General features: G+C 44.0%; 1 protein-coding gene across 3 annotated transcripts in view; it reads right to left on the reverse strand.

Moving 5' to 3' along the window:
- Positions 1 to 19,012, reverse strand: part of LOC135396773 (spectrin beta chain, non-erythrocytic 1-like) — a 161,824-nt gene that overhangs the window by 27,530 nt on the left and 115,282 nt on the right. For all 3 annotated transcript variants that reach the window (XM_064627932.1, XM_064627933.1, XM_064627931.1), the window contains 18 exons: positions 18,376 to 18,607; positions 14,497 to 14,670; positions 14,231 to 14,434; positions 12,741 to 12,890; positions 12,554 to 12,658; positions 12,288 to 12,382; positions 10,757 to 11,006; positions 7,845 to 8,036; positions 7,683 to 7,766; positions 7,500 to 7,618; positions 7,313 to 7,427; positions 4,458 to 4,571; positions 3,806 to 3,927; positions 2,577 to 2,637; positions 2,370 to 2,471; positions 2,118 to 2,306; positions 395 to 472; positions 31 to 294 (listed from right to left, as the gene is read on the reverse strand). In XM_064627932.1, coding sequence (XP_064484002.1) covers positions 31 to 294; positions 395 to 472; positions 2,118 to 2,306; positions 2,370 to 2,471; positions 2,577 to 2,637; positions 3,806 to 3,927; positions 4,458 to 4,571; positions 7,313 to 7,427; positions 7,500 to 7,618; positions 7,683 to 7,766; positions 7,845 to 8,036; positions 10,757 to 11,006; positions 12,288 to 12,382; positions 12,554 to 12,658; positions 12,741 to 12,890; positions 14,231 to 14,434; positions 14,497 to 14,670; positions 18,376 to 18,607 — 2,650 coding nt within the window. The remainder of the gene's footprint in view (positions 1 to 30; positions 295 to 394; positions 473 to 2,117; positions 2,307 to 2,369; positions 2,472 to 2,576; positions 2,638 to 3,805; positions 3,928 to 4,457; positions 4,572 to 7,312; positions 7,428 to 7,499; positions 7,619 to 7,682; positions 7,767 to 7,844; positions 8,037 to 10,756; positions 11,007 to 12,287; positions 12,383 to 12,553; positions 12,659 to 12,740; positions 12,891 to 14,230; positions 14,435 to 14,496; positions 14,671 to 18,375; positions 18,608 to 19,012) is intronic.

Raw genomic sequence — 19,012 nt, forward strand, 5'->3', positions numbered from 1 at the left:
GTACAAGCACCACGCGAAAGGTGCATTTACCTCGTAGAAATTGCGCAGGAACTGTTGAAGTTGCGAAGACTCCGTCAAACGTTTCCGCCTGAGCTTGGCACTTTCCCACAAGCGATCTCTACGTGCACAGAGCGCCTGACACTGGTCCTGAATGGCTGCACTACTGTAGTGGCCACCTTCAACCAGTTGAGCTGCAAACTTTTTCAGCTGGTCCACTCTCTCTCCCTGAGCTTCCATTGTCTTTTCAAAGTTGGCGTGCTTCTTGATCAGTGCTTCTACACTTGACATTGAGTCCTGCATTGGGTAAAGTTACATGTTCAGGTAACCGGGGAAAGATATTAGGGCGTGGCACATAGGCAAGGCTATGTGACCAAGCAGATAGGTTTAAACATACTCCAAGGTCCTCGTTGTTCAGGAAGGCTTCCTTGCTTGCAAGCCAGACCTCCGCCTGCTTGACTTGTTCTTTGAAAACCTGTAACAAGGTATGGCATCTCTCTTTAGAAAAGCATTCCATGGCACTAAACTAAAGTTACTGAAGGTCACAGGAACAGAAATAAAACGATAGTCTGAAATTCATCAGGCACCATACATGTGGGCAAAATTTAAGCTAGTGGATATACTGGATAGTTTTGTGTCTAACCAGACATTGCAATTTACCTTACTATCCAAAGATGCCTCCAAATTGGTTTGTTTCTAAGAATGAAAGGATGAACACCACCGACGCCTGCCCTAAAAGCGCTTCTAAACTTTTTGGACACCGTAAGACTTCAGTTCACACTGTGAACCTTTACTGTGTCATTATTCCATTTCACCACATTACCGCCAGCAATGGAGTCGAGTATTGCCTGTGGCTATGAAACCCCCAATCATCATCATTAAAATAAAGTTGCTCTTTGTTCAAAAGAGAAACAGTGTAGGGAGAGCAAATGCATGTCCTCGTCTATCTAACGAGACCTTAGTATGTTGACAATAGCGTGATGTCAGCATGGTGGAACTGACACTCCTGAATAGTGCTCAGAGGTGTGGGTTCAAATCCCACCTTCTTTGCTGGCTCTTCAACAAGAATGCATTCTGAAATCTAAACCTTGCCATCATAAGATGACACAAATAGCACGTGGCACGTAGGGCATTTATCACTGCACTGTTATGTTTGGCATTCACAGTCACACAACACAGCACAGATACTACTACAGTCGCTGCCCGATCTTTCGGGCTTCTAAGAGCCACAAAATTAGTCCAAATTATCAGGCAGTCCAAATTTTTAATGAACTGTATAAATACACTTTGCGGACATGCAAGGCATTGTGTGGGTAGAGCAAGAGGTTTTAGGGCCCGATTTTAGCCCGATTCTTCCCCGAATTTGCACCCCGAATCGGAGGTTGCCTCTTTGGGGTGAAACCCGATTTTTACCCGGCAAATTGTCCTCACTGAGACGTCCGTAGGAATGCACGTTAACTTGTTTGGCAGCAAATGCAGTTACATCACCGTTTGTACCAAGCCAATACAGTTGGTTCAAGTAACTGAGCCAAATTTCTCTCTGAATTTAGCATACTGGAAGTTTTTTCACCTGAATTTGCGTGAATTTAGAGCACATGTTTATTTACCCGATTTTTATCCCCGAATTTAGAAAAAAATATTTCCCAAAAACTTCAGGCTCCATGTGTGGGCCATGCGTACAAAAATTGACTTGCAACAGATCTGTGGGAGGCATAAGATTACCCGCATTCTGTTCATATGAAATAGGAATAAACCTGACAGAGATAATTAACCTAGCTGTCCAAAGCAGTCCTACATTTCGGGAAATATACATATTTCGGTGCTTTTAGTTTTGTCTGTCTATTCTACATGGTTCTCGACTATGCACACCTACATCTTCGTAGTTCGCACCTGTTTTGTGCTCAGCTACGACACAACAGCTTTTTATTATCTCTTTATTTTTATATCAGCGCACTGTAATACCAGTTCACATGGTCTTCACCCCTTTGATCATAATAAATACTAAGTCATCACTCTAAACATCATCATGCTTTTATGATGAGGCGGCATTTGAACTAGCCCATTTGCAGAATATTAAACTGAAGTCAAGTAAAAATCATAACAAGTTGCAGGCTTCCCACCTGCAGGTCTTTGCTTTGCTTCAGTGAAATCTGTCTATCATCCCATGCTTTGTGCAGGTTCTTGGAAAGCTCCACGAGTTTCTGGAGGTTTGCCTCCAAAATATCTGCCTGTGGATGCCTTTGCTGGAGCAGCTGCTGCCCAAAGTCTTTGAGTTGGGTGAATGCTTCTTGGCGGCCATCAATCTCAGCCTGCATAGCAATCAGCATAATCAGCACAACCAAACCTCCTGGAAGCAGGAAACTTCTCTTCACCTTTCGTTCTTGGTGTAGCTCGAGTAAACTTTCTGCTTCTTGCATGTTGGCGCCCAGACCACCGGAATTCATACGGTCCACAACGTCATTCACCCAAGATTCCTGCATCATTCAAGAGTTATTTCAGTATGTCTTTTGCAGCATTCATGTAATACAAAGGAATCTGTGCCATTCGAAAATGCAAGCAAAAAAAGAGAGGTAGCTTACAAGGGCTTTAACTTCGCTGAGGAACTTGTGGAGCCTGTAGGCACTGTCCAAGTTGTTCTTCCTAGAAGCAGAATTTTTTTTAGAAAAACTTTCTCTGTAAATGTTGAAAATACAGTTGACCCGCAATAACTGTAACTACAACGGGCTACAGATTTTTGTTTGGTTTATCACAGGTTCGAATTACTTATTAGAAGTTCATCTATATAACCGCTGTTTCACGAAAATTCCGCAGCTGAATGATACGGAAATGTATGACGGCATTGAAGAACTTTCTTTTTGGTAATCAACCTTACGCAATCGGCCACGAGGTGACCAGTGAGCGGCTCATTTGCATACACTCACGAATTAAATAAAAATCCAAACTTTTAAATCTTACTATGGATGCTTTCGGCTCACCTGCACATGATAGATGGCATCTTGCGCTAAAGTGCGCGTGGCTACTGTGGCGCGGAAACAAGATGGCGCATGCTCGCTCTAGGAATTCAGTGTCGATACTCTGAAGTGAAGCTTATTTAGTGACACTAGACAGCACATGCTGGGCCTTTGCAAACTTCGGTAGTATTGGCCAAAACAAAGACGCAAAAGTGCTACAACAGGCCGCCTTCACTCAGAGTAATGAAAAATCAACAGTCACTGCCTACTTTCTTGCCTCAATTTTTATACGTATGGGGTTTAATTCTGTTCATACCAATTTTGGATTATACAAATATATTCCGGCGTCCCGAGAGTTTCGCATGATAGAGATTCTACTAACGACGACGATTCAACATTACGACAGTTCCTGCATATGAGGTGAAGTGAACCAACCACACGTGTCACCAATAGGAAGCGAAACTTGTGGGGCACAATCGCTATTGGTGCAGCGGTTGCCCATTACCCAATGCAGAAAGGGGGACATGGTCTCCTTTGGACCTGTTTCACTCCTTATTCTAGGTCCAGTTAAAGTGGGTCCCAAGGAAGAAATGACTAATGCACTGCTCCTTGACCTTCGCATTGCATCATGCGCACGTGGTGAGCTGGCGACCATTTAGAATGCTCGCTGGCTGGACAAACAGAGCCCGAAATATTGAGGGCTGTAAGGCGTGCGAAATTTTGTACGTTTTGTATACATTCTCTCTAGGGGCCCGTGACCGTTCAGCAAGTGCGTCCCAAAAATCGATCAGCCACTGTATTCAGCTGGGTGATTTTTGTACGAAGAGGCTACAGTGCAAGGTATTGGTTCTGTTTACCTTGACGTGCATAAACCTGTCAGTTTCTGCCAGTTGTCTCGAACCTCTGTTACTTTGGTTTGGATCGGGGATGCCATTTCACTGTGCTTTTGCATCAGTCGTTTCCCATCATTTTCATGGTCCTGCAAAAGATACTTGATTACGTACCTGAGTACTGTAAAAGGACCCGCTATGTGGAACAATATCATGAAGAGCTCTAGAGCACCCTATAAATTTCCGACATTTCATAGCATTTCAATTCGCAGGAAAAAACAAATAGCGGTATGGGAAAATGCGTTTGTGTGTCTGCTTCTCCTTAAATTATGTCCGTGTCACTCTAACCATTACAGTGTAAACTACAAATGGTCTACCTCACAAGAGTTGCAAGGAAATTTACTACCCTATTTACCACATAATTATGTACTACTACTACTCACATAATTCATACCACATACCATAGGTGCCGTGCCTAAATGTTGCTACATTTTCTCCCCTCATGTATTTAACCTACCACTAGGCTACTGGCCCCAGTTCATCTTCTAGGTTTTACCCTTAGTGACAACGATGCAAGTCAGGGGTAAAAATGGGTTTTACCGGGTTTAACCCGAAAATATGAAGCATACTCGCAAGCGATCTTTCAATGATCATCTCTACACTGTCATAAATCTAGTACCTTTAGTCGAGCTTCGATAGCTGTCATCTCACGCTCAACTGCATCCTGTTTGCGCTGCAGGGATTCAACCGCGCGTAGTGTCTGACTTTCGTCCTGTGTTGCCAGCACAATGGCCTGAAAAAAAATTTTATGTTAGATCACCAAATCAATTTCTATTTCAGTGCATTACATTACACATAGATTTATACTTTAGTTGTTTTGCACTATGCGGAAACTGTCATATCATGAATAAGAGAGCAATTTTGCTACTCCCCTCGTTTCTTCTCCTGCTTGATTCCGTTCTCTTTTGTCACCAATAGAAAGCGCTTTGCAGACTACAGTAGCCGACTGATTTTTCAGACATAATTATTTGGACTCGTTTGATACCTCAGATTCCCATGCGGAACCGTGACCCTCGCCATAGGATTAATACATTTTTAGTACACCTTTTCCGGTCAGGTCGAAGTCTGAAGGCCCGATTTTCCGGACTAAAACGCTTGTGGAAAAGCACCAATAGGACTATTTTCGGCACGACGACGAGAACTTTGAAACCTTCATTTTGGACTGTGGGATTGGATTGGATTGGATTGGATTGGAAATTCGAATCCTAGACGAAACTGCTCTAAAACTTCTACCTCTAGGTGACGCCGCGGCGACTGCGAGCCGGAGCGGGCGATCGCGTACCAGCATTTTTGGGAGTCGTGATGCTAGTTGAGTTTCTGTTTAGGCATGCTGTTGCTGTTCTCCATAGAGCACTAGAAAAACAAGTTTCAGAGTACCGCCAGCCTTTGCTTGCTTGCCTTTTCAGCCAGCCTTGCCACCGCGATGCCTATTGGCCGAATCCACCCACGTGACCGTGATGCACCATATCCCTTCCAATTATTTATTCATTTGGATATCTGTTATACATGTAATGCTGCGGTTGATCACTCGCACTGTTAATTAAAACACTACAGCCTAACGTGTGTGTTTTTAAATTATTTATATTAATTATTGTACAACTGAGATTATATTATCGCTACCTAGGAAAACTTTTTCGCTTTGTAACTGTCCAGATCCGTGTATATGTACGCACAGTAGTTTCTGTATCGTCTAGGATTGTCTGGCACAAGTAATCTCACGCGAAATTGAATTTGTCGAGAGCGTTAACGCAGCGGGCCATATTGGCGTGGAAGGGAAATGGTGGCGTTGCGTAGTTATGTGAGGTGAAGTCAAGCCAAGTCAAGCCAAGCGGTTGGCAGTACTCTGAAACTCATTTTTCTAGTGCTCTAGTTCTCCAGCTTTCGAAGCTATGGCTACGTCTGTTCGGTACATTGTGTGGCAAGTGCTCAACGATCGCACCGCCCGCCCACAACCATCGACCTCAGACATCGTGAACGTGTTTGTCAAATCGTCAAATGTGTACAACGAACATGTGATGCTCGCGTAAATGCAGGCAGACATCATCACACGCATGTGCCGCATGCGGCTGGGAACAGTCACAGACTTCTTTAGTCCAGTTGAGGTGAAATAAAGTTTTAATTTAGTGATCATCGGATTTTTCAGGCTGCTACACCGGTCGGCTACTGTGCAGGAAACAGGGCTATTCTCCTAGCGTGAAATGTGCATGTGGCTTTGAAGCAGTCTTGGGAAAAGTTACTTTGAAAAGTAGCTAGTTATAGTTACAATTACCCAAGCCAAAAAGTAGTTAAGTTATAGCTACAGTTACATCACGAAAATAGTAACTAGTTAAGTTACAGTTACAAATTACAGTTACTTTCAGAAAATTTAGTAATGAAGATGACGTATCAACTTTTACCGCAGAGTTACTTTTATTACACATATTATCTGTACATACTGCACTTAAGGAGCAGCTGCTGCTCGAAGTTCGCATCACCTGAGTTTGCCTCTCTTAGTTGCGAAAATATCCTGGCCCACGCTGAAAAGCCGCTCAACTGGGGCGCTGGAAGGAATGCCGGTATTATACTTAATGAATATTCTTCTTATAATTGGGAAATCGTTCAGGGCAGCTAGGGTGCTGCGACTGCCTTCTTTCCACTTTTCGAATACCTCGGCCTCCTGCACAGTTTTTCTTTGTCCCGTCCTGATTTTCGTTGTTTCTTTCGCGTGTAGAAACTCAAGGCGGTCATATGACACATGCTTCTTTTCAGTGGCAGCCTAGGCTGTGCCACGTGTATGTTCTTCAAATATGGCAGTTCTTATTGTTTTGAGAGTAAGGAACTACAGCATAATCGCAGAGGCGGTCAAAAGGTCGCTAAAAAGAGAAAAAGGAAAAGAGAAGACAAATGAAGTGTGATGCGAGGTGGCTGCGAAATGGAAAATCTGCGAAGAGCAGTAACTAGTTACCCAGAAAAGTACCTAGTTACTGTCAATAGTTACATTTTTTGTAACTAGTTACTTGTAACTAAGTTACTTTCCAAGACTGCTTTGAAGTCACACGATGAAGCGAGTTTGTGTGCAATCTCTTTCCAAATTGTATGCATGCCACGGGTGTGTATGTCATATTAGTGAACCTTGTGACCACACATGGAGGAGCCTATTCATAGTTCTGTCGTAAGGCCCAAATGCATGAATGTCGAGGAAATTCTTCGGCGCTGTCCTCAGCAACTTTAGAAGAGCTGTACACACGAGCAGCATTGAGTACTATAGTGTGTGCCCAAAGCACTACGAAGTTACTGAGGATACCACTGCGTAATCTCCTCAATGTTTGTGCAAGTGGCTTCCGATTCCACAACCGAATAATCCTTGTTCAAGCCCCGCTTGCTGCAGCAGCAATGAAGTGAAGTCACGTGAGGGCTTAAGCTCGAGTCTTGCTGGTTCAATCAAGTTAGCCTACGACGACAATGTGCTGATGTTAAAAACCCAGCTGCGCTCACCTTCTCATTGATGCGATCAAAGGTGTCGTCGACATCACGTGCAAATGCATGAACCTCCAAAGCCGCTCCAAGTTTTGCGCGGTAGTTGTCCAGTGCACCTTGCAGTGCTTTCCACCTGGAGCAACATTGGTTTAGCATGATCGATTGCGCAGGGTCCTACAATGCATTGTAAGTAGGGGATACTGACTTTTCATTGAGTTCTTGCCGCCTCTGCTGTACACTTCGGGTGTCTGACCTTCCTTGGTTGACTAACTTGTCAGCTAGTGTGTTGATGTTCTTAATTCTGCTGTCATCCACTCTCATATCCTGAAAGAGAACATATTGCATCTCATTTGTATTTTTGTAAACTCGCAGAATGCGATTTACTCACGGAGTCTACGTCGTCAAGCTTCCTTTGCAGAGCCTGACAGTGTTCGTAATCCTCACCAGTATCTCCAGCTTGAATCATGAGTTCCTGCAAAAAATCCCATCATGCACAACACGCACCACATTGCAGTGAGTTTATAGCAACTGTGAGTTACGATGAACTAACCTTATCACGAATCCATGCTTCGGCCTTGTCCACTTGGCTTTCAAAGTCCAGCATATCTTGGGCTTCTTCGAGGCCTCGACCACGATTGCGAAGTGCCAGAAGCAACGCATTCCACTTCTTTAGCAGCCGCTCAAGTTGTTGCCGAACTTCACCAGATGCTTCGTGACCCTTCTTGATCAACTCCTCTCCTTTCTGCTTGGGAGGACGAGAGCGTTCACATGAGGAACGCTTCGATACGTTTCTTGTTCAACACAATTGAATACATGCTCTTAAGCGTTCTCTGAAAGGTGGCACAGCGCTGGAGATGGAATTGTATTGGCGTGACTGCATAAGACAAACATTTTCTCTCCAAGATATAAAGTAACAAAACAAAGAGAGGGAGGGAGGGATGTATGCACAATGTGACACATCTTTCTCGAGTGAGCACTCTCCAGATATTTAGCATATGTGGCAGCTGTAGAGGCCATACCGCAATGTATGACACTGAGGAATGGCATAGCTTCTGCTTTCATAGAGTTATAATGCTCTTGTGAAATTGTCTATTGTCAATCAGGTCATTTGTATGGTTTGTATGTTGCTTATTGAATTACACTACTCATTACTACATGTTATATGCATCGCACAAATGCAATACAGTAGAATCTCGATGATACGATCCCGGATGATACAAATTCTTTTCCGGTCCCGGCAGGAATACCTTTTCTTCCCATGCATTAGAGTTTGGATTAGTGACGCGAGAGCGTGTGAGTCACGCTGCTCCTTCTTTCGAAAAGGGAGGAAGACCCTCACCAACCTCACCACAAACTCCCTTACATAATGTTGCACAATGCAAGCAATGACTCTCCCTTTGGTGGTGGTGGTGGTGGTGGTGGAGGTAAGATGAAAGGGATTACACGGCCCCGGAACCTTATTGTATGTATCACAGTTCGGATTATACAAACGCGTCGTTGCCTTTACGGATGATACGAACGAGCAGAGTATGCGACAGAGGTCGTTCCCCCGTGACGCCAGAGCGTCATGGGGGAACGACCTCTGTCGCATGCTGCCTCTGTCGCATGCTCATGCACATGCTGCTCCTTCTTTCAAATTCCCTACATCATATTGTGCAATGCAAGCAATGACTCTCCCTTTGGTGGAGGGGATAAGATCAAAGGGACTACACGGCACGGAACCTTATCTCTGTTCTAACCTTTTTACCCCCCATCGCAACAATAAACCGCGAAGCTGTGTGACATCGCACTGGCTTAGAAAAACTGCGACCAGAACATGTGGAGGGAACATATCAGGACAACTTGTGGCAACATTACATGTCACCATTCCGCAAGTCGGCTTCACCTAACGCCTGCTTGCTTGCTTTAGGAGAAGCTCGCTTTACGACACTGTCGCGACTTGCGGGTGGAAAGCACGTGCTGGGCCTTCTGAATCATCTTGCGAATTTAGGCAGCATTGGCCAAAAATGAAGACACAGAAGCGTTACAACCGACCTCTTTCACTGACAGTAATGGAAAATAAACAGTCACTGTCTATTTTCTTTCCTCAACTTTTATTTTGGTTTAATACGAATTTCGGATGATAAATTTTTTCCGCTACCCCGTGAGATTCATATAATCGGGATTCTACTGTATAAGCATCCTCCTGGATGTGTTCATGTTCTCGATGGTACATCCTGCGTATCAAATCCAGATCCAGTCAGTGGGACGAGACTTTGTTTTAAGTGCTGTGTTGTTGCAAGACAGATGTGATGACCTGCATGAAAAGTCTGCGCTACAGAGCACAGTGCTGTGCACATTACACCATGGTACAGAGTCAAAAGAATCATCTGAGATAGCCTGTAGCTACAGTTCAACCGGGGGAAGTGGCATCAGATTTCGTTTTGCAAAAGCACAAAAGTACTGGCCTACTGCGCCTACCGGGCAACTGGCAACGGCCGGCACGGCTGGGAGGCAAAATACCAGGCCTACTACCGCCCATCCTTCCAGTAAAATACGGCGAGACGCAGTGACACAGTTGGACAGTCACCGCAAGGAGTACTGAGAAACGAAAGGGTGCTATGTTCGCCAACTTTGTCACATTATGTTGTAAGCTCATAGCATGCTTATCCAGAGAGTCCTTCCGTGCTTGTCTTGTACTTCGACTGACAGTATCGCCCACCGTGTCTTTGGAGCATCGTCCAAACGCAGGGCGCAAACCGAACAAAAGCACGGCAGCAACTTCGGTAGCAACTTCGGTAGCACTGACGGCACGGCGGAAACCCCGTGGTAACCAGAAACCAACCGCCGCAGTCCCTAAGAGGCACTGGATCAGATACCCTCATGCGAAAATGCAGGTGTGCAAATTACAATGAAAAAATGGCTAGGAAGCAAGCGAGCTGGTGAAGATGATGCATAATGTAAAACCCCGAGACTAGGGAACGAGAAAAAGTAAAGGCTTCTGAATTGGACCCCCACAGACTTTTGAGAGAGACCGTATGCATAACCTCTTGTGGGAACTGTGTCAGCAACCCATCCGTAATCCTCGGTCCGGCCTTGAGCAGACTTCTTGTTCCCCCGAACTGACCCTTTTTGTCCTCAACTGGTTGTTCCCTTCCCTCTGGTTGTATATAATTCTTGTATGTGAAGTAAAATTTTCAGCTGTGTTTGAGACTTCGTGTTTGTGTCTGTCCTTTCGTGTTCCCTAGTCTCGGGGTTTTACATTGTGCAAATTACACTATTTTTTTTCTTTCTCTCCCTTTTCTCAGCATTTTTCGTACAAAACTAGGGGTAGGCAAACTGTGCGAGTGGATACGGTATGGTGGTAATATGTGCTGATGTATGGATAACCTAGAACTAGATGATTGACTGAATGTGATGTTTCACCACCGGGAACAAAATCAAATTCGTACCAAAAATGCTTATATACCAAGCACACTTCACCTGTTGAATGGCAGCAATACTGCCTTTGTGAGCAGTCAGTTCAGCCTGGAATGCCTGGTGCTTCTGCAGTTGTTTCATCTTCTCTTCCAGAGAGGACACCTCCCCACGCACAATTTCGGCTTCTAGTCGTTTGCCCTGGGCATCTACCCAGGCTTCAGCTTCTGTTGCATCTCTCCGGAATTGAGCCAGCAAGAGCCCATTCAAAAGCTTCTGGCGTTTTGCAGTGCTCAGATTCTTCACACGTTCACGCCTGTAAGATAATTATAGTATGTTCCTTTACGTGCATATTAATGGAACAGTTTGCTCTCCAAGCATCAATTTGTAGATTTTCGTTTCCACGGATAGTGCATTCCGTAGCTTCAATTTTCGCTAACTTGAGCGGCATCATAAATCATTGGAATCACCACTAATTGAGATTAGGTATGTAAACAACTGTGTCAAGAAACATATGCACAACGTCAGTGCAATGACTTGACAACACCAAAGAGATGTGCATTGAAAATTTAGCTCTTGGAACGCATCTGAAGCGGAGGTTTAGGTTCCGGTCATTTTGGCCAAATGCAAATAAGCTCTGCCTTCCTCCACGCACGCGCTGCTCTTCCCTGCATGCGTCATGCCAGGAATGACCTTCGTTTTGTAATGCAGTATAGAATATCAGGCTCGGGAGCACATTGTTTTGTAGTATTTCTGGAGATCATGAGACGGTAAGTCCCAAAAACCATGCAGGTTTGAAGCGAGATGAATAATCAAGCATGTCTTCCGAGGAACGGTCCAAATCATTGGACGCGGGAGTACATTGGTTCTATGGGACGTTTGTCCGAAAAATTGGAAAGTCAGAATTTTTTAGTCCTAATTATTAGCGCCTGAAGTTTTAGGGTTTAACCTGATTCTTCCCCGAATTTGCACCCCGAATTGAAGGTTGCCTCTTTAGGGTGAAACCCGATTTTTACCCGGCAAATTGCTCTCACTGAGACGTCTGTAGGAATGGACACTAGCTTGTTTGGCAATAGACACAGTTACATCACCATTTGTACCGAACCAGTTTGAGTAACTGAGCCCGATTTCTCCCCAAATTTAGCGTGCTGGAAGTTTTTCCACCCAAATTTGCATGAATTTAGAGCACATGTTTATTTACCCGATTTTTACTCCCCGAATTTAGAAAAAAATATTTCCCAAAAACTTCAGGCTCTACTAATTATAGGTCTGCGACTGTAATTCGAACTTCCGGATTATTCGAACTGATGCTCGGATTCCATCAAAGTCATGTCTATTTGATTGGCTGAAAGTGGCGAGTAGTTTGAACATGTCAACATGTGTACTAGTTTATTTAAACAAGATTGCCCAGCCATGTGGCCTGTGTTGATTATGTGAGGAAAAATAAAGTACCAACATTTGGGCACCCAAATTGGGGGTACTATGTTAATTGCGCGACCTAGTCAATTATGCGAGTAGACACAGTGCTCATTCGTAAGATGAGGCACAAATTCTTCACGAGAGCTTTCTCGAGGGAGTTTCATGTGCCGTAACATACCTGACAGCCACTTCATCCATCCTCTTGCGGATGGTAGGACTATCGAAGTGGTTCTGCTGCACTAGCTTCACTCCATGCTGTTGAAGTGTGTGGAGCTAGAATCGGACAGCACAGCATTAAACAAAAAGATCTTGCAGTAACACACTATAGAGATCAACACAGGAAAACATTCACGCTTCAATGTTGAGCTAATTGGCAGTGCTTGCCTGCTTTTAGGTGCCCTTCCAAAGCACGCACAGAAAGAGAAAAACATGCATGAGACAAACCTTTTCGTCTTGGCTATTGACAAGTTTATCAAATGCCTCGTGCTTCTTCACATTTGCGTCGACTTCTTCGACTGTCATGCCAATGTCTCCACTTGACAAGTACACCTGTCATAAAGATGTAGAACATTACCATGGGAAATATCAACTGCACTTGATTCTTCAGCACAAGTTGATGCATATCATTTACCTCTTGCTGAGCACTCAGTGTGTCCAGCTGCTTGGCATCGCGCAGGAAGAAGTGCAAGTCTAGAAGCTGATCAAGGTAAACCTTCTTGCGCTGCCAGGCTAGGTGCAGGTCATCGCGCGCCTTTAGCAGCTGTACCAGACGATCTTGAATCTGGGCAGTTAAAGCATGCCTATGTAAATTTGCCCATTACATTTGCTCAGCAACCTCCTCTTGAGTTCCATTTTTTGTTAGCCATTAGGCTGGTGCTGTGGTTGTGGCAAGGTTCCGTGTTTGTTTCATTTGTGTATACAAAGGTAATAAGCATTCCGCAGCATCCACACTTGCTGGATCACTCAATTGTAATTAGGACCTGACTTTTTAGGGTTATACCCATTGCGCCCGATATTTACCCCCCATTCAAATCCGCAAAAACAGGGTTTAACCCGATATTTCCCCGAAAACTGCTGGACCAGGGGTGTTCTGAAGTCACCACAGCTAACACAGAACTTTGGAAACTGTTGAAAATGCATGAATATGCTCATACACACTGTCAAAACAGAAACCCTGCTGCCTCTTATATGCATGGACTCTGTGTCTACTGGTGTATTATGCCAAGTAAACCGAAGACTTAGGCCTGATTCTATCCAATTCAACAAGAATTTGGCTGAATCAGGTTAAGTTCAACCCGATTACACTCGAATTATTGAAGCAAAATATAACCCGATATTTACCTCCCGATTTTGCTGAAAAATAGAACCCGAAAAAATCAGGCCCTATTTATAATAGAACAATACAGGGTGTTCAAAATTAAGCTTTCATGAGCCGGACGCTCTTCATAAAAAAAAAGGAGGGAACCAAAATTAAAAAAAGTTCCTCCCCCTTTTTTTCTGATGAAGAGCGTCCACTCGAAACGTTAGGTATAGTTTTCCCCCCTTTTTCCCCTTGTTAAGTTTCCCCAGTCCCGGTTTTTACTCCTGGTTTTCCTGTGAGTGACCTCAATTGTATCTCGCTGCATACATGTTGCTTGATTTACATGTATGGTATTGATGCTCTAGATACAACCGTGAAGTCAGTTAAAAGATGATGGATAGATAGAGTATGAAGTTTTAGGTTTTAACCCGGTTTTTACCCGGCAAGTTGCTGTCACTGAGATGTCTGTAGGAATGCACACTAACTTGTTTGGCAGCAAATGCGGTTGCATCACAATTTGTACCAAACCAGTACAGTTAGTTTGAGTAACTGAGCCCAATATCTCCCCGAATTTAGCGCACTGGAAGTTTTTCCACCCGAATTCGCACAAATTTAGAGCACGCGTATATTTACCCGATTTTTTACCTCCTGAATTTAGAAACAAATAATTTCCGAAAACTTCAGGCTCTATGGATAGACTATCATGACCCTGTACCAAAATTCAGCCTGGTGAACGAAAGGTGAAGGAGACAGTAATGAGAATTCCCCTCCAATAAGAACGCAGGCATCGAGTAAAAGATAGCTAAACATCTCAAGCCCACCTCAGGGGAGGCATAGTGCTGCTCATCAATCATCATCTTCCCAAACTTGACGACATCCCCGAAGCTTTCTTCACGAGCCTCGATCTCTGCCATCACTTGGTCATGTTCTGACTTCAGGTTCTGAGCACCCGTGGCGCTACGCACAGTTTCCTGAGCTTGAAGCGTGGTGCACAGCCCGTGTGCCCATGTTTCCAAGTCGCGCACCTGAGCACAAAACCAAGTGATTAAGCCAAAGGGGTGGGTAAAGTGCTTTGCAATGTACTAACCATGGATAGGAACTTTTGCAGTTGAAGGGACTCTTTCAATTGTTCCTTGCGCTGGGCCACCTTTTCTTGCAGAGTGCTCCAGTTGTTGACAACAATGTTCTGCTGCTCCGCAATGTGCTCTGCATTGCCACCCGGGTACGCAGCTTGCAACCTTACACTGTCGTCCACAAGAACCTATTCCGAGCAACATGGTACAGCATAAATCGTTTCTAGTTACGGCACACAGAGTAAAATGCCAGCTAGGGATGGAACAATATCAACATTTGTATCGATATTACTGATATTTTTTTCTTATCAGTGTCAGCGATATTTTTAAAATATTGGTATTTTATTGAATGTTGATAAATATACCAATATTTTTTTGCAGATATAGATATATATCAGAGGTGTGCAAATATTGAAATTTTTGAATACTAATCGAATACGAATATCTGCAAAATTGCGCTTAGAATATTGAATCGAATTTTGAACATCACGTCATAGGATAAAGGTTTCTAAGAGTACAGTTGAACTACAGTTGAAAACTACTGCACTTTTATTCGTTAAATAGAATAATTTGTTAAAACCAATACGTTCAGAAAAAATGGACCAAGTGCTGACCCACGTGCCCCATTCTATGCTACGCTGTCATAAGACTGGCGTAAAAACACTGAACGCACGCTTATTATTGAATGGCGCGCAATTTTCAATGAGCACAAACGTCATCGCCGTACTTGCCGTTCGGAAGCGTACTAAAAAAGTAACTTTTGCGTGAACCAAAATGTCAGACGTGGCGAGCACAAGATGTTCGTAAATCACGGATAGGAATGTCATTTTTCTTTTCGGCCAGGGACAGGACATTGATTATCGTAAGTTCCTCATCAACTAACAAAACCTTCGCTTGTTGGACCGCACTAATCACAAAGCACAACTGTAAAACAAATTCGAAAAACATAACAGGGGAGTGATTGCACAGTTCCCACAGCAAATGCACGTGGCAAAAATGATGAATGCCTGATTCGCTAATTACGTCATTTCATGTGACAGCGCCAATAACCAATAAGAACACATTGTCACGTTGATGTTACTCCTTCCCTCCCCTGTGGGCGGGACTCAGCTTCTCTCTCTCTCGCCTCTCTCCCGCTATGGGGAGAGACACGAGGCGTTTCGGGTGTTTACTGTCTATGGGCTTCATTAAATAGAACGTGTCTAACGAAAACTCTTCGTTAAATCGAGTACAGAAATGCACTGGTGTCTATAACGAACCTCGATATAACGAAGCTCACGGGGAACACGATTTCTTTCGTTGTACTGAATATTGCGTTGTATCAAGCCTGACTAAAAACTATAACAGCCAATTGCAGAAAGGAATACAAATTATATCGCTGCACCGTGGATTTCTTTGCAAAGTCTTTAGTTATAACGAGATTTTACTGTAATATGTCAAATAGTGGATTTCCCTAAATTGACGTTCGTTATGTGGAGGTTCAACTGTAATAATTAAGCCCCAGTTAACTAACATCATCAAAGTTGTGTGCCGCTGATCCTTTGAAAAATGCCCCAGTACAACCACTTGAAAAGCGCTAAACTGTAAAAACAATTTGCACTTTGAAAATCCTTCATGGACAGTGAAAACCTGTGTTGACATTGTAAGTGCTGGTGAAACAGACAGAGAGAATAGAAGAGCAAAGGAAGTAATGACATGTTCAGAATGTGGGATAGCTTACTCATGAGCACATCTTAGTTCACAGGTTATCAAGAAAAACTGACGTGGCAAGTGCTCTTTTCTTGCTCTGGCAATGTCACGAGGGATATCGTAAAGCAGGCTTCACCTCGTGCACGGAAGCATCAGGTGAAGCCCACTTTCGGGTTGCGTCGTTCATATTCGTGGAATAGTCGAATATTCGAAAAATCGAATATTGAATATTCGGTTCGCGAATCGAATAGTTCGAGCGTTTTATATTCGATTCGATTCGATTCGAGAATTCGAATATTCGCACACCCCTAGATGTCCTCTACCGGCATGTTCTATTTAACGAAGCCTGCAGCACAACTGTAGCCCGACAAAACTTATTACAGCAGTGCATGCAATCGCATGAGCCGGTCCCCAAGCGAGAAAGAGAGGTCAAGGAGGACCATAGATCGAGAAGTTACCCGTCAAAAGAACTCGTTACGAGTTAAGTTACCATGTGAAAAATGTAACTAAGTTAATAACGAAATTCTTCAGCCTGAAATGTAACTCACAGTTACGGAGTTACTTGAAAAAAAGAACGAGTTACTTCCAAGTTACTTCGGACACAAAATAGCACTACACAGGTGCATCGCGCGTGAGCATCTGAGTTAGACCATGAGTTGCCTGCGGAGGAGTGCAACACGCTTAGATCGTTTTCGTTTGTGTCCAACAATTCGAATGCTTTGGGTCTTAGTCCCTGTGGGCGCACAATGGTTCAGCTTCATTGCTATGGCTGCGGTTCTTACTTCCTGAATAGAATACTATCACGTTTTATGGCGTAAAATGCCATGAAAGAACCGGAGAGAAAGCAAGAAAATATGTGAACGTGAGTGAAAAGCAAATTAAAAGTAACTTTGAACCTAGCTTAAGTTACTTTAGCAAAGTAACCTGAAAAAGAAACAAGTTCCTCTGAAAGTTACCACGGCGCAAAAGTATCTAGTTAAGTTAAAAGTTATCAAAAAAAGGAACTTTGTTACAGTAACGAGTTACTTGTAACGAGTTACCTCGAACTCTGGGGAGGAGTGCCACATGTTGGCCTCACCCCATGTGAGAAAAAGTGGGTAACGTCAACATCACAGTGCGTTGTTATTGGTTATGGGTGTTGTCACATGGGGTGACATAATCAGCAGATCGTGCCGATCTGACATTCATCTCATCACTTTTGCTACGGCAGCCACGTGGTCGCCTCCATGTCGCTTTCGTGTTTCAATCTGTTTCCTGTGGTTCTTTGCGATTAGTGTAGTCCAAAAATTAACTGTTTTGTTACTTGACTAGAAACTTGCGATAACTGATGCCATCTGCAAAGGCGAAAAAAAAGGTAGGGCCGATACTGACATTATCACTGCACTGCGCAAGCCCGAAAGAAGCACCCAAATACCCCGCAACCGCCGACGGTCGGGAGGCAAAACGACGGCCCGCTACCGCTCATATAACGGTGAAATACGTAGAGACGCTGCTGGAAGACGCCATTAGTCCGCACTTGGCAACTGAAAGCATGCTATGTTCCCAAAGCATGCTATGTTCCAACTTGTCATGTTGTGTTGTAACGTTTGTTCAGCGTTTCTTTACGCGTTTCGTAGTTCGAGTGACAGTATCGTCCATCGCGTGAGCTGACCATCACTCGAAAATATGTCGAAGGGTCCGTTTACCTTGGAGTAGTTTGGAGCGTGCGCAGCGCAGGCTCTAATCTGACGTTATTTCGCGTGCAATACTTCTCCTGCGACGTTGCACGTCGTAGTAACTTTCCACATTGCGCCAATCGTGTCCTTCGACCCAATAGGATTTTCGCGGAATTCCGCGCAAAATGCCACGAAACTTCGAGCAAAATAAGGGATTCCGCGAAATTCCGTGCCAAACGAAGGATTCCGTGATGGATTCCGGATTCAGTGAAATTTCGCGGAATCGCGGAAAACCCGGGGCCTTAACGATGACGTTTGTGCCCTGTAAATCTTGCATGATATTAAAAAATAAGAGTGCCGTTTGTATTGTTAAGCGAGGCTTATGACACAACGATGTACGCTAGAATTGGCTCTGCGAGTTGGCGCTTCGACCATTTTTTCTTGACGAGTTCCATTTAACAAATTAGTCTATTTAATGAACTGAAGTGTGGTAATTTTCAATTTCGTTATATAGAGGTTCAACTGCACTTGGGAAAGCTTCCAACAAACCTGTAGCTGTGCTTCAAGCGCCACAAGGTCATTTTCGAAACCTTCCTGCCTGCGGACGAGGCTCTGTGCAGAGTTAAGGTCTCGTCCAAGGTCTTCTGGTATGGCAGCATATTTCTCCTGAATGCGTGATAGAGCCTCTGCTACATCTCGGTTGAAACGGTGGATTTCGCCTGCCGCCTGCAACTTCTGATCACGAGCTTGCACGGCTTCAAGTAGTGCCTGCCACAGTGTCCTGCAAATGCGAAGGACAGACTTTAATTAGCATTTCTCCCAATAGCCTGATGCAAAATATGAACCACACCAAATCGTCCAGACCAAGGAACTACAGTGAAACATGACCTGAATGAACAGCACTTGAATGAGCTATTCAGATGAACAAACTACGGCAGAATCCCCTCCCGAAATGCTATGGTACCCAATGCAAATAATTTCCAGTTTAACAAACCCCAATGCGACACAAATTGCAGTTTTACAAATCTTTTCTAATGCCGCACTGCATGCCTCCTAGTACATGCTGGCCCCCGCCAATCAGAATGGCAAGCTGGCTCTTCTCTAACCACTTGTCTTGTTGGCTAGCATGCTAAATTTGGGTCATGATCATGGTCATGAGCACATTTGTGAATATTTATAACTAATT

The sequence above is a fragment of the Ornithodoros turicata genome, chromosome 6 (assembly GCF_037126465.1).
Source record: "Ornithodoros turicata isolate Travis chromosome 6, ASM3712646v1, whole genome shotgun sequence".
NCBI lineage: Eukaryota > Metazoa > Arthropoda > Arachnida > Ixodida > Argasidae > Ornithodoros > Ornithodoros turicata.